We start from the raw sequence: 23,041 nt of genomic DNA on the forward strand, positions 1-23,041 counted from the left end.
AAGAAGGGAAAGATGTCCTTGGCACTCTTTTTCAATTTTAGAAATGGCGGTTTGTACTTATGTAAAGCTGAATGAGCAACAGGATGATGGGGACAAAGAAGAAGCCATCTTTGATGAACAAATAACTTTGGTCGGAAAAGGGAAAAAGAAAGAGAAAAAGGAAAAGAAGACTTTAAGATCTGGAAAAGCAACCCAAGAAGAGAAGAGCAAGGTGAAAAGGGGACATTATGTTAGGAAACAACAGAAAGGGGGAAAGCAGAATAAAAGGGAGGTGGAGAGACAAGGGGGTAAAGAGGACAGGGAGAAGAAGAAGCAAGGGAGAAAGGAAGAGATGAGAAGCCTTAATGGTGGGGAGCAAGTTGTAAAGAGGAAAAAGTTTTTTAGAGATAATGGATAATTTATTGAAAAAGGGATTCTAGAAAGGTACATAAGATTGCATTTCTATATTTGTATTTAGAAATAACCATAGAAAATTAGAAATAATATGTAATTTAAAATGTGATAAAATATTTAGTATAATTTAGTGAAAATTTTGTTAAGAGAAGGGGAGTACTGTAATGGAACAATGATTTAAGATATGTGATGTGGGGGGGGGGAATAATTTTGGAAAGCATAAGTGTTCCCACAAAGGCATGATATTTAACTGAAATGGGTAAAATGTTCAAGATATAAATGATTGATAATATTAATGATTAGACTATGTTATTCTAGTGAAACTTTTTGTGAAATGAGAGATTTGAAGTAGGAGAAAGGGGAACATTGTAATGAAATAATGATTTATAATATGTGACGTGGGGGGGGATAACTATGGAAAATAGGTGCTCCCATAAAAGTATGTGATTTAACTGAAAAATAATGTGTTAAATGTTTAAGACATAAATGAATATCAATATTAATGAATAGATTTGTATTGGTTTTGATAATACTGTATAATTTTAGAACGTACCAGACAGAATCCCAATGTAAGTTATGTGTTTTATATTAAGTATTATAAATATAGGGAAAGAGATAAAGGCATCATATTCCATTTAGTGTACAGGAGAAGTTTTTTTTTTCAAAGAAGAAAGATAAATGGATAGTTGGAAATAGAACAGACAAAGAATAATAAATATTATGATTCGAATTGAGAGGAGATAAATAAAACAAAATTGAGAAAATTTAAAAGAGAGGAGAAGTTATATAGAAAATTGAAAATGCTAACAAGATATGGAATGGTATATAAAATGAATATGAATTTGAATTTGTGTCTGTATCAAGAGTTTTAACCCGGGACTAAGCAACTTTCAGAAAAGAGATTTTTTATGCTTTTATGTTTTGTGTTTCTGTGTATCTATGTTTTGTATGTCTTTAAAAATCAATAAAATTTGTCCAAAAAAAAAACCAAAAAACCCTGTCAGGTCAGCAGTCTTTCCCATGATTGTGATTCCTACTTAACCAGACTGAGAGACCATTTAAAGGCTCAGGAACCCTTTGCAAGTGTTATGGCTTAATTAGCTGATTAGAGTAGGACACTTTGAGCCTAGAATATTGAACCTTTTCACAATATTCTAATTTTCTGAGATTGTGGATTTGGGGTTTTCATGAGCTGTAAGCCATAATCATCGCAATTATGACAAATCACAGCTTGATTTATCTTGCTTTGCATGAAATGAGTCTATCTCATATATTAGTTTCACCTTTTAAGTTGCATTACTGAAATAAAAGAACTTTTGTATGATATTCTAATTTTTCAAGTTTCACCTGTATATCGGCTTAGAGAAAATTAAGGATAATAATGATGTGTAATGTAAAACAAAATAGGTGGTAAGCTGAAAATGGAAATAATAGGGGATAAAAAATTGATGAAATGATATTGAATCAATGAACTGAAATATGAAATGCAAATTTATTTAAAGATGAGTGAAATGGATAATAATATGAGCTGATATTATATAAGATTAATGAAAATGAAAGTATGACTATGTACAAGTGTTATAATCTGGAAACATGTTGCTCACGTGAAAAGATGTGTAAAAATTTTTTTAAAAAAACTTTTTACAAAAAAAAAGAATTAGAGAATAGGAGTTTGGTTTAGTTTCCCATAAGGAAATCATCTCATGGCAAGGAGAAAGGCGTTAGAAAAGGATGATGGAATCTTAAAAACTAGGAGGAATATTGGAAAGAGGAAGTATATTTTAGAGGGAAGAGGTGGAATGGCTGGTAACCTAAGATGGATATACGTTGATCATTGGCTTTTGAAAAATGTGTTACTTATTAAAGAGCAATGTTGTCTGGAGATTGAAATGAGCTCTACAGTTCTACTGTACATTAGGAGTACTAGTTCAAGGGGAGCGAGAAATGGAGCAGTGAACAATTCAGACAGGTGTGCTGAAGAAAGGTGCAGATTAGTGTGAGAGAGCATTCACTCAGCAGGTGGTGTCAAAGGAGGGAAGAAGGCCATGCTCTACCAATCAAATTGATGCTAGACCGAGAGAGACCAATGGTCAGTATCACAATATCATTTGTTCAGTATCTTCAATCTGTTCTGAAGTCTACTTAAGAGTCTTCAGAAATAGAACATATAAATTAAACCAATATTATAGAGCGCACATATAAGCTATTAGAAAACATTTAAGCTGCATGCTTATCGCACAAAACAGTTCCCTCTCTTCAACACAAGATGTGGCTTCAGTGCTTTTCTGTTGATTATCATTATAAACAGGCAAGAGAAGCTATGAGAGCCCAAGTTGACATATCTAGTTATAAATTACACGAGAAACTAGATTGGAGTAACCAAAAGGAAACACCTAATTGGAACACTTATACTGATTTTTCATCAAAGCATTAGAACCCATAAAAAACCATGACAGCTGTTTCAATAATAACAAAGCTCAAAGCAGGAAATAAAGAAGAAGAAGAAAGTGTAAGGCAAAGATAGATAAAGACAAAACAAGTGTTGAAACACATCTCCTTTGTATATGTGTTGGAATGTTGCCCACAAATACCTAAGGGGTAAAGCTTGTATTATGATATCACAATACGTATTTCCTAATTTTGACAAACCATACAACTGCTGAGGAGATTTGTAATCTGTAAATTAGCACTAACAATCTTAATTTTATAGCAACAGGGTTTGTTACTTTAAAACTGTGGTAGGTCTGGCCCCGTAACAGACTGAAAAACTTTTTGTTTTTTTGCCTCATCCTGGCTTAGCATTGAAATTTTAGGATCCTATTATAAGTCTATTGAAAACTAAAATTCATGGCACAAGAAAAAATTCATGGCCACAGAAAAAAACAAGCAATTGATATTCTTGCTCTTAAAAATGAAATTTCCTTAGATAATCTATTAAATGAAAGCCCTGTTATCTAAAATATTACACTATTAAGCTAATTTCCTCAAAATTAAATTCTAACATAAGTCTAAAGACATCTTAGAATATATGAAATAATACTTAAAAAATTAAAATATCAAAAATGTACTTTTAATTTTTAGTAAGAATTCAGACTGTCAAGTCTTACCTTTGATGCCATTCTCATGAAAAGCTTATTTTGATCCTCTGATGTACTCATCTTTTCATTCCTGATCAAATCCTTCAGGTCTAAATTATCATCATCTTGAAAATATCGGATTCGTTCCTTATCCACATGAGTAGGTATCTAATAATCAATATAAAAAAAAACAAGATTGCTGATATGATTGTCAACTGATTTTAAAACAAACCCATGAAAAATGTTATGAATCGTGCTATCACAAACCAACATCTGAAATTACGTGTAGTCATTGACTTATGATCATTCGTTTAATGATGGTCAGAACTTATGATGGTGCTGAAAAAACACTTACAACCTATCCTTGAAGTTGTGACTATTGCAATACCCTCAGTCACATGATAATGATTTAGGCATTTGGCAACTGGATCTCTTTTAAGACAGTTGCAGCATCCTATGATAACATGATTCTAATTTGCAACCTTTCCAGCCATTTCCCAACAAGCAAAGTCAGTGGGGAAGCCAGCTGGAAATGTCTCACTTAATGATCATGATGATTCACTTAACAATCATGGGGGGAGAGGGGAAGCCATAAAATTGGGTGTAGCCACTTAACTATCGTGCTGTTTAATGATGAATTTTCTGATCCCGCTACAATCATAAGTTAAGGACTTCTTGTTCAGAAACTCAGTTTCAATAAAATGTAAATTGATAGAATGCATGAAGTATAAAATATAACTTTCTATTTGGTATAATCAACAAAATGGGCATCTGGAAAAAGCTGTTCAAAATTATAGAAAACCATATTAAAAATATTTTTTCTTAGAACATTTTTACAAATGCATCATTCCTTCAAAAGGAAAACAAAAACAGGGATGTATAAAACATCTCTATCCAAAATGGACTATTTCCAACCATTGAAACACCTTGTTCCTTCACAAAACAGCTCAAGAAAATGTTTAAAGGTTGAAACAGGCATTTCAAATCTTGAACCTTTGGAAAGTTCCAAGAGGAAAACAAATAAAGTCTTCATTCCCCTTATTGATGAGCTGATATGAGCTCTACTATTCCACAGAAGTCATAATAAAAGAGATGAAGGAAAGTTTTGATGACATTTTAGAAATAGCTAAGAATTTGCTTTTTATGGTATATGAACTTCAAGGTCACTATTGCTCTAGTGCCACCTCACACAAGATATGTTTAGGGAGTATGAACTAATGAGATGTCTATATATTATTTTATTAATATACATCTATACTAATAAGAAATATATATATATTTAAAACACCCACCATTTGATTCTTCCTCCTTCTGCCTATATGATCCAATGTTTCTTCTGGAATATTAACAGGCCATGCTCTGCCAGATTTATCAGTTCTGACCAAGATCGCTTCATGGTCTTCTTGAAAACCAGTTTTCTATATTAAGACATTAACAAAAAACAGAGAGAGTTAACAAACACTGAAGCAGGTGTTGCACCTTAGTTTATAAGCTCAACAACTGTTATACACTAAATTTGCCATTTAAACAGAACTGATGAAATCCAGAATTCAAAACAATTTTTTCTACTAAAATAATTATAGAATTAAGCTCCTTCCAAGAGAAAAAATTATACACTTTTAGTATAATTTCATTCACTAAGTGCTGATATTATAAGTAAGTTTGAAAATATTTTAACTTACTAGACATGTATTGTACACATTATTATTCCTTATAACCTTTAAAAGATCGAACAGCATTTCATCACACTTCAAAGCTACAGACTAGTTAATATAGGCCAGGTGTTTTTGTGATTGACATGAAATGTTACCTTGAGCTGATGAAAAGTGTCATGGAAACCCAAAACTATAGCCCTATCAAAGCCCAACCAATCTTGGTAATATATGCCAGAGTTTTGTGTTCATCCACTATCATATGATATTTACTGTGGAGGAAAAAACTAATCCACCACTCTCTACTCAGTGTGGGATCGAGATTAGGACTAAGAGAGAGTCCAGGGACATTCAGTTACTGTCCAGGGGCCTCTAGTCCCCCATGCTTTAAACATTATACCAAACTGGCTTTTAATTTAATGTGCAAAGCCAGTCAAAGTTTCCTTCCCACCCCACCTATGAAAATTAGCAGGAGTCAGATCCTTTCCTTAATCTTTAACAACATTTGCAGGTATGACAAAATGTTGTAACCTTCATATCTGTTACTATATATATCCTTTAGATATGCTTATCTTGGTCTTCCATGAAAGCTTCATAGGAAAGCCTGTCACCACATAAACAGAACCTGAAATAATATTTTCAACTTACTTGCACTAATAGAGGCTTCCATAAGATGCAAGTGTGTATTTTTATTTATAAGCTTTGGAAACAGAAATTAAGAGCAGAATACAAGCTTCTTACTCAGTCATTAGAGAAGCAGCAGCTCACTGTCTGTTAATTGATTAAATTAACTCTAATAAGGGGAATGTCATCAAAATTGGGCACATTAAAACTGACTTTGTCAACTTTGATATACGCTGAAATAAATCTCTATCCAAGTCATTTTCAGGCAAATAAACAATGTGTTGAACTCACTTCTGTTCTACCACTAAATGACAGCTCCCCCCCTGAAAATTCTAAGACCTACTAAAAGAAAAAAGTTTTATAGTTATGGAAGTATCAAAGCTCAAAGGGTTTAATTATATTTTTCAGAAAAACCAACACAGCAGTAATAAAGAATTGTGAAAAAACTGCATATCTATACATTTTGCCCTTGTTATATTTTGATCTACAACAATCTCCCTCTTCCTGCAGGAAATATTAACCATACTTTTTGCATAAGCATTTTTTTTAGAAATTAAGTTAATATTTCTTGTCAAGTACTAAGTAATATTTTGTATTATTTCCAGATATGGGACATGCTTTAATTACTTAACATTGTACTTCAAATAAGAAGAGTCCCTGATAATGAATACAGTAGTTTATGCTAATAAAAAATAAAAAGAAGGAAAATTTGCCATCAATGGTATTCATACATTTGTTTGTAAAATAATGAGAATTTCTCATTGCCATGCAACTGAATTCCATTTTTACTAATATATAATTCACTGCTGTTGGGCTAAACATTTTCATACATGGTCCAAAAGGACTTTGATATTCCCGTTATGTAACTACTTTACTTTATATAACTACTATTTTAAAGGGCTACTTTATATAATTGTCCCAACAAACTATGAGAATTTCTCACTAATAATATATAAAATTGAATTCCATGCTGTATCTAATGCCACAAATCCCTCATAACTTGCAGATATTGGGAAGTATTGTTAGTAGTCCTGCCCCAAAAACCAAACTTCTATGTTGTTATTGGACAACAATCTTCCATTTAATATTTAAGACACTGGTACCTTTAAATTATTGACTAATTCTGAAATAAGTCAATGAAATATGCAGTAAGATATACAAATAACTATTTGTCAATCAAAAAGCCTCATTCAAATTTCAGGTTAGCTCTTTCATAAATTACTTTCAAATGAGCTTATCCATATCAGGAGCTTATTTTATTATTTATTTTTTGCTCAAGAATAGTGGCAGATGTTTTATATCAGGCATTCCTAAACATGTCTAAAAAAATGTGTAAATCAGAGACAGAAATCTGTTTCCTTCCAAATGTTGAACTCCCAATATCCCTCCTCTCCCTTGTCAACTAATTCATACTATCTACACAACCCACAGAGTTACATTTTTAAATGACATAAATGACGTAGATGAGGAAAAGATAGCATGAATTTCTTTGGAATTCATGTTCATATGTCATGAGTACTTTAATAGTCACTGCCACAAAGAAATGGACTTGCAATTTTTCATGAAAACGCTGCCCTGCTAGGCTTGGCTACCTACAAAATGTTCATTCACCAGAAGGTAGCTGGTGAGATTAACTCTGCTATCGCATTTAGCTGACTAGATGGCCAGAATTAATTTTAAGAAGACAGAATGGCATGTTGTTATTGTTTTAGAACCAGATTTCCAGAAGGATGTAGTATTTTTAACATAGTTTTTAAAGTATTCCGTTTTTTTTTTAAAGAAAATCACTCATTAACTTGTTTGGGAATACCAACAGAATATCAATAATACAACTGAATTCAGCCACAACAGAAATATCACCTGACTTAATGCAGAACCTGGAAAATTACAGGAATCAAGAAAATCACAGGAATTATGCAAACATTATTTCCAATCTTTAAAAAGGGAGCAATTTCATGATTTGGAAGACTCCAATACTTACAGATAAATAAATGAACATATTAAAACAGAATACTTCTTAACAGAGAGAACATGTCCACACTATGGGTTTGCATAACATGAAAAACCATAAGCCAGGGGTCTTCAAACTTGACAGCTTTAAGACTTGTGGACTTCAACTCCCAGAATTCTTCCTCCACTCATGTTAGCTCAGGAATTCTGGGAGTTGAAGTCCACAAGTCTTAAACTTGCCAAGTTTGAAGACCCCTGCCATAAGCTATGGTTTACTAATAACTGTGGTAAATATTAATGGGACCCATTAATAAAATAGATACATAAGGAATGCAGCCTTGGAGCAGCTACCTCAAGCAAATTTTATCAGAAGATTCCCATGGTAACCCCTTGATATGTTTCTTTTCATTACAATTATTCTCTTTTTGGAGATATTAACAGTAGAAGGTTGGGAAGCAACCCAAGATCTATTACTTATGAATGTGTATGTTTACATCATCTATTATTTATGCATATATGTGCCTGCATCATTTTTCCTTCCTTTTTTGAATGTGTTAATATCAACGCATCTTTGTTTGCAGGTCTCTCACTATTTATTTGGTAGATATCCTCCAGCATGTACTATCTAATAAAGACTGGCTATGTTGACACATTGCATGAAACCATAATGTGTTTGGTTTTGTGAGCCTTGATTATTTGCTTTGTGTCCTCTGTTTTGATTCCAAACATAAATAACTGATTTACATAACATACTGTATTAAACAAAACCAAACACACATTATGGCTTCGTGCAATGTGTCAACATAGCTAGTTGCTCTAGATCAGATTTTAATTTACTAATTTTGGACAGGAACTATCTTTTGCACAAGATCACTCTCTCCACAGTAAAGGCATAAAATTATGTGTTATAAAATTATCCACAGTTTCTATGGATCAACGAATCAGCATGGTAGGTTTGAAGGCTAACTATGGACATGACTCTGCAGTCCCATTATGCCAAGGGCTTCCTAGCAGGTTCTGTCAGCAGCTGCAGGTTCTAGTTCCTTTGGCTGGATGCCACAATGGAGTAGGGTTTCTTCACAGCACTGACCTAAAGGTCTCTTCCCAGACTTCACTGCACTGTGTAGGGTAACTGGCAAGGCATATGAAGGTTATCCATTTTGATGACATGTCCTACTACTTTCATTTGGGCTTTGATAATCAGGGACTCCATGCTGGTGATATACCTCACCAGTTGCTGGCAAGCTGTATTATGAAGCTTCTCCATCAGTTTTAAAGGCAAGAGCTGCCAAAACCTGATATAAATCTGACCCAAAAGTACTTTTTTGAAGGGGCAACTGGACTTTCTTGTTTTTCTTTGAAGATGTTTCGCTTCTCATCCAAGAAGTTTCTTCAGCTCTGATGGGATAGTGGGGAATAGAAGGATTTATATTCCTTGCAGACAGCTGGACAAATAGAATGCAAATCCTTCCATTTCCCACCATCCAGTTAGAGCTGAAGGAGCTTCTTGGATGAGAAGTGAAACATCTTCAAAGAAAAACAAGAAAGTCCAGTTGCCTCTTGAAAAAAGCACCTTTGAGACAACTATGACCTGGATGACTGAGAATCTCTATAGACATTCTGATATAAAACTGTGAACAGCACTGCAGAATAACACCCACAGTTATCACAACAATGGAGTTTCAGTGCCTCCATTGTATTAGAATCTAGAGTAGGACTGCAGAGCCACCTCTGTGCTCACAGATGAACTGCACATCAGCATGTCTTCTTTAAATCTGAAAGACTATCATATATAAAAAGCCCTAACTGATCAAAACAGGATTCTAAAAGCATCCGAGTTACTTCTTTTGACATCAGAACAATTACCTCAAAATTATAAACTACATGTCAGGATTCCGGCAGTTACCCCAATTAAATCATGAGTCTCGAGCCAAACTTTCAAAAGTAAACAGATTTTATTGGGAGTTAACATGTCCAGCACTGTCTGGGTACAGCCGACTCTAAGACACGTAATTCACTGTCACCCTTGACCCTAGTTTTTCCCTACCCCTATGGGTGTATCATAATTCATGTTCTCCAATGAAACACGTGCATAGCCAAGAGACATCAATCATGCTCTCCAGTTAGATTTTTGCATGGCAGAAACTTCAGTCGCCTAGTTACTATCTCTGAAAAACTATTCATGGATTTCAAGCTGCCACACTGCTCTTTCAAATCCCTTTCCCCCTCCTCCCTTTCTGTTAGCAACTATAAAACATCCATAAAAAATGTTTTATGAGTTGAGACTACATTCATTGCATGTTGCACATACTCTGTGATATACGACGATATATCATATATATTTGATTAGTCAAGTATTATGTATATTTATATCAATTATATAAAGAGATTACATAGTAGAAACCAATTCCTACATTTTAATTCAACAAGCCTCCTACCCCCTAGAAACACCCTCAATGGATGGCATGCTAAAATATGCTTTTCGCCATAATTTCACATCAGAAACTAAAATGGCTCCACAATGCAGTGTAATTGGAACACAACACACAGCTGAGCAAAGCAGATTAATTACATGAGGTCACTATCTATTAAAGTGGCCCGTTTTTCAATATTTATTGGGTAATTAATAAAATTTTAAGAATAGCTCCGTCACAGAGAGGGGAGGAAAGGGAAAAATAATGATTCTTAAAGACAAACATAAAACAAGCTGAGCTAATGAAAAACATAGGCACAGGTCCAATAGGGTACAAGATAAATGTAGTTCTCTACTAAAACTAAACGAAATTAATCCAGATCTAGTATCAACAAAAGAACAGCAATGTTTAGATAAAGAAGTCATACAGCATTAACAGGGAGAGTGGAATGGAAATGTTTAGACCAGTTCACAGATCTTAAATTTGCCAACATTGACAAACACTGGTTTAGCCACACTGACCCAGCTGGATATTTCAGTGAAAGCCCTAAGTGATCAAAATGTGACTTAAATCAATGAATTACTGCAAATATGAATGCATACTTACTATTTATGTAACCAAGTAAGTTAACTCCAAGGCACACAAAATAAAATGGGACAACCAAAATTAAGATAAATAAACTGAGACTACAAGGAGAGGCTCTGAGTAAAGTTCATCAACTTGTATATTAAAAGAAAATTTAAAAAAAATCAAACCTGAAAAAAAAAACCCACATAAAATAACGTGTTCACTGACTTCATGGACTTCTGAATTAATTACAGGTAGTCCTCAACTTACGACCACAATTGAGCCCAAAATTACTCTCATTAAATGAGACATTTGTTATGTGAATTTTGCCCCATTTTACGACCTTTCTTACTGTAGTCATTAAGTGAATCAGTGCAGTTGATTAACTAGTAACACCGTTGTTAAGCGAATATGGCTTCCCTATCGATTTTGCTTGTCAAAGTGTTGCAAAAGGTGATCACATGACTTTGGCACACAGCAACGGTCATAAGCATGAACCAATTGCCAAGCGTCTGAATTTTGATCACATGATCATGGGGATGCTAGAAAGCTCATAAGTTGTACAGTCCCTTTTTTCAGGGCCATTGTAACTTTGGATGGTCACTAAATGAACTGTTGTAAGTCAAGGACTTCCTGTATTGTACTCTGCAAAAAAGTTGGTGAGATACCATTTTGTGGGTTTAGCAGTACATTGTACTCTGAGAATGAAAATTAAATGTGGGGCAAAACGTGAGAACTCCCAGCACTATATGCAAAGGTATCTGGGAAAGGACAAAAAAAAATTTCCCCTTTTTTAATTTTTCAAAACATTTGCTGGCAAGCTATTTAGCAACTAGGCATCGGCTGCAATTCTAGCTTTTTACAAAGAAGCAGTTATCTTCTGAGGATTGTAATCCTGATGTGATAGAAGAGGTCAATAGCTTCAATACTCTGAGAGCTACACCAGTAACAGTGTGAGTTCCTCCTTTGTCAGTGATTGAAAAGGGAGGGAAGGGGAGCTAAGAGCTATCCACAATAGAAATGGAAGACTTGCAGAGAACTCTGCAAGGGTGAAGGAAGTGAACCTCAGTTAGAAATTCAAACAAAGGGCCCAGCAGAGATTATACTACCTGAGACTTCTCAGGAAACATAACAATCTGTGGTTTGATTCCCAATGGGCTGTTCTTTCCAGTAGAAATGATAAATATTTAAGCCTAATGGGGGCATATATTTGGCAGTTGAACAAGATGTGGGAAATATCTTCAATGGCAGATGAACCACATAAGCAGGTTCTCTCGTGGTATGGTACATGGTGGAAGCGCCCATGTCTGGACATGGAATCCAGTAACTCAAATCTGGCTCTGGTATAGGCTCTTCTCTGTAATTGTGGCATACCCATTGAAAGGTATTTTTCAGGTTGGAAGATGTTTTTATTCTTAGCCAACCATCTAATAGATCTGTTTTTTGCTAATAATTCCATGTCAGTCTGGGCACTGATATCCAAGACTCTCTGTTTAAAAATTTCCCTTGCCTGGGAAACCCTTGTCAATAAAAATTGGGTAGAAAACTTAAGATGGCTCTGTGGAGTTGACTGGCCCAGGAGTTAAATTGGAACTTATTTAACTGTTCAGTTAGGCATAGTTTGGGAAGTCTATCTGAATCCATTGATTGTATCTTTAGCCAGTATGTAAATCTTTTAATTATTAAGTGGCTATGTAAGGAGTGGATACCCAATTCCGCTCTGACTGCTGAAGCAGAAGTGTTCTTATCAGTCACCAATAAGTGTCTTAAAAAGCGGGTCTGTGTTTGTTCAAGTGGGGGCTTTATTATTGTTATTTCTACATTTTTATCATTTTTTTTCTCTTCTATTGTTTATGCCGCTCAGAGTAGCCACTCAGTGAGATGGGCAGTTAAACAAGTAAGTAAGTAAGTAAGTAAGTAAGTAAGTAAGTAAGTAATTAAGTAAGTAAGTAGCATCAAATAAGATTTTAAAACATAGAAAAACTGGATATTTTTACAAGTGAATTACAAAAATGAAATACTTGTTGAGAGAGTAAATAATCAGGAATTAATTCCACAAGAAATTAAGTTACAACAGGCAATAGTCTACCTGTTAAAGATGGAAGCACCAGAAAGAGATGAAATACCTACTGAACTGTTTAAAGTTACATGAAGAAGCAGAAGTTCTGAGGCCAAATCAAAAGCAGATTGGGATATAAATTGAAAAAGGAGAATGCAAGAAAATGCACCAATTATCAATCCTCATAGTGGTAAAGTTTTGCTTAAGATCTCACAAAACAGCAAAATATTAGATTAACCCAAACATTTCAGAAAGGCACATTAAATTAATTAGCTAAAATAAGATAATGTAGAACACATTAAACCTAATGAACGTGCCAGAACTGTTTGATTATTCTACTGACCAATTTTACAATGAATAAGGAGCTATTGTGAGAACTGAATTTGGAGAAACCAAGTGGTTCAGAATATGCAAGGGAGTGAAGCAAGGATGCACATTTTCCCCCTACATTTGTTGAACTTACATAGTTAACTTACATAGTTATAGTAGAAGAATGACAAGATTGGAAAATATAAAGCTGGAAAGAAAGCTCTATATTTTGTAAAAAAAAAAAATTGGGAGTTTGAGATGTGCAGCTATTAATTTGTTAAATAAAAGTAAAAACAATTTAGAACAGTTCTGTATAAAACTAAAAATGGAAAATGAAAAAAAATCGGTTATTGCTGCTACCGAGAAAAATAGTTAATAACAACCTGTAGGACTAGTGAATAGATGACAGTGAATAAGCGAAGACAATAGGATTTTTTTAAGGCTCAAAAATGAAGCTAACAGTGTGCTGGAGAATTAATTCTAGAAAGAAAAGTAATACAGGTAGTCATTGTTTAGTGATTGCCTTGTTTGGCAATTGCGGTGATAAAAATGTGATTTTGCAAACAATTTTCTCATCTATGACCTTCACAGGTGTGTAAAGCAAAGGGAAGCTGCAATCATAAGCAGTTTTATTTAGCAACAGCTTCATTTAATGAATCAAATTGACAGTCCCAATTGTTGTTGCTAAATAAGCACTACCTTCAGTTAACTTAAGGTCATGACCATACAGACATTCCTTATAACAATAAAGACTGAAATTGTTACAGTAATGGTCTTTCCAGGGGTAATGTACGGTTGTGAAGGGCTGCACTATAAGAAATGCCAAAAGAAAAATGGAAAACACTTTTGGATGATGTGCTTGGAACAAGTTACTAAGAGTAGCATGAATGGGAGGAATAACCAATCAAAAAGTATTGATTATTTTGAGGGGCTGCCACAGGGAGGAAGGGGTCAAGCTATTTTCTAAAGCCCTGTAGGCCAGACAAGGAATAATGGATGGAAACTGAACAAGGAGAGATTTAACCTGGAAATAAGGAGAAACTTTCTGACAGTGAGAACAATCAACCAATGGAACAGCTTGCCCTCAGAAGTTGTGGAAGCGCCATCGGTTGAGACTTTCAAGAAGAGATTGGACTGCCATCTGTCAAAAATGGTGTAGGGTCTCCCGCTTGGGCGGGGGGGTTGGACTAGATGACCTACAAGGTCCCTTCCAACTCTGATTATCTGCTAAATCTGTTAAACTTTCTTAAAGAAATCAATAAGTAGAAAATCACATACTTTGGGCATCTGAGACACTTGAATGATGGACTAGGGAAAACAATTGTTATGCTTAACAAAGTTAAGGAAAATAGAAGAGGAAAACAATGGACAGGATCAAGATTCTTGGAAAGAACTACAATAGAGGCAGGTCAAAAGGGAGTGCTGATCCATACCATTATCAGATGTCGAATCCTACTCAATGGCATTTGATTACTTAGTGGTGGTAGCAGAAAAGTGTCTATATTGAGACAATCAGAATGGGATCTGACATTATCTTCCTCCTCTCTTACAAGGATTTCACATATTTTGAGCAATACTAACTAGAGTGTTCTTGAGAATATGATATAACCTTGGAAAGTCAAAATAGTTCCACACTGTAACTGTGATAAGAGCAATATCAAGATAAATTATGCCTTCATATATTCAGCTGAGTTGTAGAAACATGATCTCAGCTAATTTGAACAGGATTTCCTCTACTAAGCTTTTATTTAGTTGGTATTGCAATTCTGTAACGAACTTTTTTCTTGTGGATGATTTCCATCCTTCGGTCATTAGAGTCTTCAGGTATCTGACATCCCATCGTCTTAATCCAGAATGAATTAAACAAACTACCCATCTGAAGGGAATGAGGTCATAAAAGTATGGGATAAGTTGAGGATTTGTCTTATGCTAGATATAAGATAAAAATGGTGGTCAATAAATTCCTCACCAGCAAAAGGCTTAACTTCCAGAATGTATACATATTCTAAAATACATTTTGAATATTGCAGTCATTGGCACTGGGCACCATATAAATTTATTATTACATCTTGGAAAATATTCAAATGAACTGTTGCAAACCTAGTTATACTAAAGAATCTGGATATCTTGTGTGATGCTTATCCAAAAGATCAGCTTCCTCCTTTACTGGCCTCAGTGACTTAATTTAAAAAAAAAAAAGATTCCACCCAGTCCTATCATATTACTTCTCACAAAGATAAAAAAAGAAGTATAAAAAAAACGCAACGATCCAATCAACACACTTATGTACATACATATTACAAACTTGCAATTAACTGAAAGCCCATCCATATTCTCCAGATGCATTGGCTGAAAGCTAAACATCTTTATTTAAGGAATATAGTTTAATTACTCATCTTAAACGGTGTAATTATTTGTATGAATTCTTTTCCATACATTTTGGAGACCTCTGACTAATGACCTTTAGAACACCAATTACACATATGGCTATATTGATGAGTTTCTTTTATAATTGCCTCTCAAAATTTCAGCACTCTTAATTGGATGACACTGAATCATGGAAAAGGCAATTTTGGTTTAATTCATGCATATTTTAGATTTCAGAACTAAGCCAAAGATGTGGATTTTATAACATTTTCCAGCACAGGTTGTGCCACTTGAGATGACAATGAATATAAAAAGTAATGTCTTTTAGATAATAAACTAACTTTGGCTTACAGAAGCTTCCAAGGTTAATGGAGCCTTTTTAATCAAATCAGCACACTACATTTCTGATGAGTTTTCCACGGAAGGGCCAAAAGGGGAGGGGGGGAGGGGTTGAGCCAAATTATTGTTACCGTATATGCCGGCGTATAAGACGACCCGGCGTATAAGACGACCCCCCAACATTTCCACTCAAAATATAATTTGTTATATACTCGCCCCCTCTTCCGCACGCCTTCCACTTTTGCACTTTTTTTTTTTTTTGAGGCACTTTTGTCTACCATGGAAAGCGAATCCCGTGAAGCTGAAAGGAGCAGCCAGCCTTCTCCCAGCTCCCAAGGAAAGCGAGGCTCGCACCGCCCGGGCTCCGCTGAGGTATCCGGCTGGGGCTGTCAGGAGTTGTTACCGCTGGCGCGGCTCCGCGCGGCTCCAGTCCCGTTGCCTCGGGAAGGGAAAGGCAAAAGGAAGAGCCACGGCGGCGCTTTGCAATGGCAGCAGCGGCTCCTGGTTTTGCCTTTCCTTCCTGAGGCAGCGCGGACTGGAGCGCGCGGAGCCGCGCCAGCGGTAACAACTCCTGACAGCCCCAGCCGGATACCTCAGCGGAGCTCGGGCGGTGCGAGCCTCGTTCCTTGGGAGCTGGGAGAAGGCTGGCTGCTCCTTCGGCTTCACGGGATTCGTTCCACGATCGCAAAAGTGCCTCAGCCGCGGGCAGCCGCAGTGCTTCCCAATTACTATTTGCCGGCGTATAAGACGACCCGGCATATAAGACGACCCCCCCAATTGGAGGCATCTTTTTCAGGGCAAAAAAGTCGTCTTATACGCCGGCAAATACGGTATATTAATTTGAGAGAGGCTGTAACGATTTTTAAGATCAACCCAGCATTTTTCTTTGCATCCTGAAAACATCTCATTCCTTCCTAGAGTTAACATCACTTTTGCACATCCTCCCTTGTTCCATCTAACTCATCAACACTGTTCCATGAGCCCTAAAGGTATGCTCACATAAGTCTGGCCTTGCCTCATTTTCATCAGGAACTCACATAATTTGGCAGTTTCTGTTCACTGTCTGTGATCTGAATGAACCAATTAATTCCACGCAAAGAGATACCGTGTTTCTCATATAATAAGGCCGGGTCTTTTTTTTTTTTTTGAGCCCCCCAAAAATGGCTAGGCCATCTTTTTGGGGGGGACTTAATTCCCCACCCCTTGCATCTTCGGGCGGGCGGTGACGGCTTGGATGTTGACCTCGGCGTTGGTGGGGCACTTCGTATCGGGGTCAACGCAGGCAGCACCATATCTGGGTGTGCAACAAAAGTACTTCCTAACAGCAAGCCCCCCCACCATTCCCCCCATTTCGCATGTTTTAATATAGGCCTTAATTTGGGGGGAGGGGCTTAATTTCATTTCGTGTCTATAAAACATGCTGGGACTTCCTATTGGGGGAGGCCGTATTGTTGGAGAAACAGGGTACCTATTCACAGAGTACCAACCAGATCAGATTTAAAGGGATTAAATTAAAGATACAGTTGGTCAATGAAAGCGCTGAAAAAAATGACTTGCACAGATTCACCATTCTTTATTTCTTCCTTCAATATTAAATAATAATATTTGTATTAAGGGTTTTGGTTCCATTTTTTAATGCATTCATACATTATTATTTGTAGTAAATCCATCTTCTGCTACATCGCACATAATCTATCCTTATAGTAAATGAACACCACCTTTTTACTGGCTGTTTGCAAAAGGTCTTTTAAGGTTTGCTGTTCTGAAATAAGTTCTCTTTTTTGTTGGTATCCATGGTACCAAGAACTAAATCCCAAACTTACCATTTTAAAGGTGATTTGAATCATTGTACCTCCATTTTCCTTGACTTCTACTGTCCCATGTATATTTCTAAATCTAACATATCTTTTGAGTGAATGATTACTATATATGTTCTTTGAAGTGCCATAGTTTATGAAGTACATCACAATTTACTTATATTCATGGTACATACATGGTCCTAAAAACACTCTGGAAGGGACCAAAATTCATAAAAATTCAAATTCTTATGTCTTATCTCAAAGAGAAATTTGGCAACACATGAAATTTGATGGCTTTCTCATTTGCTGTTCTTTCTTGCCTGGTGTTTCTATTTACACTTACAATTATACTTTTCAATTTGGGGTGTAGATTTAATATGCACTGCCTAAATCAACTTTGAGAACCTTGCAATATGCTTAACTTTGAAATAGTTCCTGTCACTTCTTTCCAATATGAAAAAAACGTTCAACAGCAGTAATTGTTGACTTAAATGAAAAAAATAGTTGATATTATATCTACAGCATTTGAAGCTTCTAAAAGTAGAACGGCTAAAGTTTAACTAATTGGTGTGGAATATTGTATGCATATAACTGATAAACATAGTAGGGTGATATTTTAGCAAGTTTTAAAACCTGGAAATTGGCACAGAAGCACCCAATCCTTTGCTTTTTAAGTATACAGCTTTTATTGAAGCACTTAACTACAATTTGTTTGCTTAATCAGAGCATAAAGGTGTTTAATATATACTGTTTATTATTTGCTGCCCAGAGTTATGTATTTAAGATGATTAGTTATATACGTTTTCTAACTAAATAAATTTACTTCATACATTCACTGATATTATGAAGGTGTGAGTAAAATCAGATTCAAAGTAATTAGTAAACGATTAATTCATATTGGTAGACTATTTTTTTTAATTTGGGCTGCAGGTAATCAACCCATAACCCTTTTTCCTAAATACCTAGCTTCTCAGATCACATTACCAGAATTCAAGTAATTATATTTAATGGCACCATTTTTCTTTTTTGCTTAATATACTAATGCTTTTCCCCGAAAAAGAACCATTAATTTCATGTGAAAAGCAGAAGAGAAAAACGAGCAGAAATTATTATGAAACTGTCATCAAACCTCATACATTCCCTGCAGTTACTGCATTTTGTAGTTAATTAAAGCAGTAAAACATTTACAGTCTAAATAAATATCAAATGCTTCTGTATGTACCAGAATACAAAAGAAAAAAGAATATACTCTTCAAAATTTCTCATACAAACCACACTTACAAAAATCTCTTAAAGATATTGTCACTGACACAATACATCCACTAATTTTCTTAAGATTTCAAAGTGACTATGCTCTTATTTATTTCCAAATATGTCCCTTTCTGCTTTTAACAAGAATGCAAATACAGAATGCATTCAAATGTGAAAATACAGATTTTCTTACATTCCATTTCAATTTTTCAGAAACTCTTCCTTTTCAGGCTTTCATTCAGTTAATTTCCACTTTACAACTCATACATAATTATTAAAGTACTGTCTGGCATTATACTGGAGCCAAGAGATCTGTTTTTGTTACTTGCATGCTAATATAAAAATGAAGAACAGCACTGTTGAACAATGTAGTTTATTTAATTAAACTACCTAATTCTATAAAGTGAGTTAACTTACTCCTCATCAGGGAAGTTTTCATATTAGAATTCTGACATGTATTGGAAGAAAAAAATTTCTTCATTTTTTAATCTATTTAAGTTTTCTTTATTTAAGCATTCAGAACGTTTGCATAATTAATATTAAATGTGAACACCAACAGCATGATATTCAAATTTGAATAAGGATATGCAATCCATGGAACTCCAGTTCTGCCACTAATGAGGAAGACTGAGAGTTGAAGGATAACAACTGAAATGGTATGTGAGAAAGATCTTGAGAAATATAACGGGCTGTAAGGGAGGCAATGGGAAATTTGTATTTCCAAAATTTGCAAGACTCTTGTTAAGGTAACCTTACAAGAAAGTAGAATTAGTTCATCTGGTTGTGGTTTCTGTCTGGTCTACATATACTGACATCAATCTTGCAAGTCTCAAAGTACAAATCTCCTACCATCCTCTTTTAAAACTGGGAAGTTTGGGAGGGTCCTTTCATAATGGTTGTTTCTCCAACCATTAAGCATCTATGCCCTCTCTTATCTGACCATTCCCTGGGGAGCCTCCCTTCACCCATTTCTGAAGGAGTTTCTCACATATCATTATAACAATATCTTAAATTCCAGAAGCTATTACTCTATGTAAGACCGGGTTGGATTCCATTTGTCAAGGAAATAGATTATTTTAGCTTACAAGTGATTTCTTGTTGTCTTATTAAGTATTCTAACATTATAAGAGAAATCGATTCTTGTAGTTTGCAAACCTCTGCCCATGATTGAAATTTCTGTATCTAGACTTATCATACCAAATACAAAAATATGTTCAGACTGCAAATTAGTTTTTTTTTAGGAAGAATGAACTCCAACAATATACTCTAAATTGGAGATATGTATCCCTTTACCTATATTAACTGACCAAGAACTTCTCTATTTTGTTTCCATCTCCTATAATTTACTACTCATAACCAACTCTGATTTAAAGAGCTTTATCAGCTATAATAAAAAAGAGCAATAAAGCCAGATGCCATCAGCATAATGATAGCACTAAAATCTGAAGCCTTTTTATAATACCTGTTCTGACAGAAAGAGTACATCAATTGTATCGATGTAAATTTATTCCCTTATCTAGTCGTAACATAATTATTCCTTTAACATAGGCACAGTCCTACTTAGACATAGGTGGGAAACCAGCTTGATATTCAGCTGCATTATCAAATCATCCAGAAAACTCTAGTGTCAGTACAAGTCCCAACATCTTGCCTAGAGAAGAAATATGGCTGGAATAAATTCCATAGAAATTCAAAATATTATGTTATTAACAAATTTCTCATCACCACCTCTTTGAAATCACACCTTGTTACAAATAGGTTTCCACAATAAACCTTACTCACTGTTATTTTAAATTAGGGTGGGTGGGTGGGGGGTAGCTGACACATCACAAAGCAAAGTGCTATTTCCAGAAAAATCTTTCTTTAGGAATCACCACTAGCAAAACACCATCAGCATATATGGAATAATGTTAGATAAAAAATTTTGCCCTAAAATGCATCACTGGATGCCTTCTTGCGTTGAATCATAGTCAGGATATTATTTTTATTTTTGCCCCTTTTGGAATTCTTCACTGTTCCCTTTTATTTTCATTGTTTCCTTTTGTTTTCTTTTGAAATGATTTGATTTTTAATCAACAATTTTGCTTAGCAACCCTAATTCCGGTTCTTTTATGAACAAGTACATAAAACATCACCCCTTTATAGCTTCTTGAAGCCACTTTCCTTCCATATCCCCATTGCATATAACCAACAATCACATCAGGAGAACTGCAAAACTGCTCTTGCTCCCTATTTTCTCAAAAGAAGTAAGTAATTATTTAAAACTACTGAGTAACAGCGTTCCGTGCACCTTCGGCGTTTAGTCATGCCGGCCACATGACCGCAGAGATGTGTTCAGACATCGCTGGCAATTTGGCTTTGTAACTGAGATGAGCACCGCCCCCTAGAGCCAGAAACGACTAGCACACATGTGCAACGGGAACCTTTACCTTTACCTTATTGAGAAACTAACCAAGATCTTTGGTAGAAACATGGTCTCAGAATCTTGAAGTAAGCTTAAGGCAAACAAAAAGTCCATTCACCTTTAAAAGGAAATTAATTCCCAAGACTACAGTATGTATAAGTATAATCATATAATCATATATGTATTTGATTAATCATATAACTATATTATTTTCAGTATGTATACAGAAATCAGAGAAAATTCTTGTATGTAGACTCTATACAAGTTTATGGCAAACTAACAATATACATTCTGAAATACAAGAGATAAGCAACTCCATGTTTATATTATTTAAAATGACCAAATATGCCATCATTTTAACACTGATACTGAACAATGTATTTTCACAGCTTGCCTTCGTAGGCTAATGTTTTACCACACACTATAAATTGTTTTGTAGGTATTTTCTGCCAATGCTAGGAACTATATTTAACGGTATTACAGCCTTAGGTGCTGCACACCTGTCATTAAATCTTTTGTTTCCAAAGGCACTAATGCAAAATGAATGCAAGATAATGCATACCCTCTTACCTCATCAGTTTTTCTAGCTTTAGCTTGTGCTCCACTGTCCTTTAGCATGTGTGCCTTATCAAGCTGAGATTGAAGTTTTGCAGCTAAATCCTTCAAACAGAACAAATATTGCACAATGTAATTTTTTTTAAACGTACAATGCATTTGATGCTAAAATATTCTCTGAATAATTTTTCAAGCAAAATAAATGTTTGATGCTATGTAAACAGAAGTGTCATTATAACTACCCAAAGCTCTTGATTCCAGCTGCTCAATGTTTATCAGCAGTAAATCAAACATTATGAAATCAAGGGTAAAGGTGCTTCTAAAGATACAGTATTTATAGAATATTTTCATAAACCTATTTAATTTTTTATTACTTTGGAGCTATACTATTTGAACAGTATTGAACAATTAGTCTAAAAATGTAGAGCGATGTGACTCGCATGGTTTGGACGCTGGGTTGACAGTCTGCAAGCTCGTAGTTCAAGACCCAAGTGCTGATATGTGATGGGCTGAGCTCCTGTCATTCGCTCCAGGTCCTGCCCTTCTAGCAGTGCAAATGTGAGTAGATAAATAGGTATCACTTTGATGGGCTCAATAATGGGGACATGAAAGGCGCCCCCAACTGGGCAACAGTAATGTCACCAGCTAATCCTTTTAACCCAGAAGTGCCTTGATGCTTCCAACATGAATACAATGACAAGTCTTAAAGTGTGGTATTATAGTTATCTTAAAATATAAGACAAAAAAAAATCTAATAAAATCAATCACATACTTTGTTTCCCATCAATTCTGCTTTTACAATCCTGGCTCCCAGTTTGTTCATTTCTTCATCACTGAGAATGAGAGGAGTCTCATCCTCTGAAACAGATCTGGTCAAATACAAACACAGGGCATTATTACACATGGAGAAAAGGAGAACATGCCATTCACCGTTTCAGCTGGATAACTTAGGTGGGAGAAAGTACATTATGACAGTCCTGCAGGGAGGTCTATTCAGGAAATTCAGCTTAGGCCCTGAGTATTTTACATCAGGCTTTATCCCCTTTTAAATATATGTTAAAAAAACAAAACTTTAAAAATTTGTTGAGAACATTTGCTACGTTACTTGAAATCTTAAATTAGAGTCAGTTTTCCTAGTTTTAATGCTAATTTTAAAAGTTTACATGATCTCTGCCATAGCCTCAGGAAATATGCAATCATGCAAGATTTTGTTGCAGTGCTCCATCTTCTTTATTCTGCAAACTATATTCCATTAATAAATTTGGAAAACTGTATTTTCTA

The 23,041-nt window shown here is 35.1% G+C and overlaps 1 protein-coding gene across 1 annotated transcript in view; it reads right to left on the reverse strand.

The window, feature by feature from the left end:
* The window catches only part of CWF19L2 (CWF19 like cell cycle control factor 2), a 92,543-nt gene that overhangs the window by 31,282 nt on the left and 38,220 nt on the right, over positions 1-23,041 (reverse strand). The window contains exons 9-12 of the mRNA XM_087966218.1: positions 22,533-22,629; positions 21,776-21,865; positions 4,763-4,888; positions 3,501-3,638 (exon numbers count right to left, since the gene is read on the reverse strand). Of these exons, the coding sequence (XP_087822344.1) occupies positions 3,501-3,638; positions 4,763-4,888; positions 21,776-21,865; positions 22,533-22,629 (451 nt within the window). The remainder of the gene's footprint in view (positions 1-3,500; positions 3,639-4,762; positions 4,889-21,775; positions 21,866-22,532; positions 22,630-23,041) is intronic.

This window comes from Notechis scutatus, chromosome 5, assembly GCF_049901735.1.
Source record: "Notechis scutatus isolate UNSWTSFEM ecotype Mainland chromosome 5, rNotScu1.2, whole genome shotgun sequence".
NCBI lineage: Eukaryota > Metazoa > Chordata > Lepidosauria > Squamata > Elapidae > Notechis > Notechis scutatus.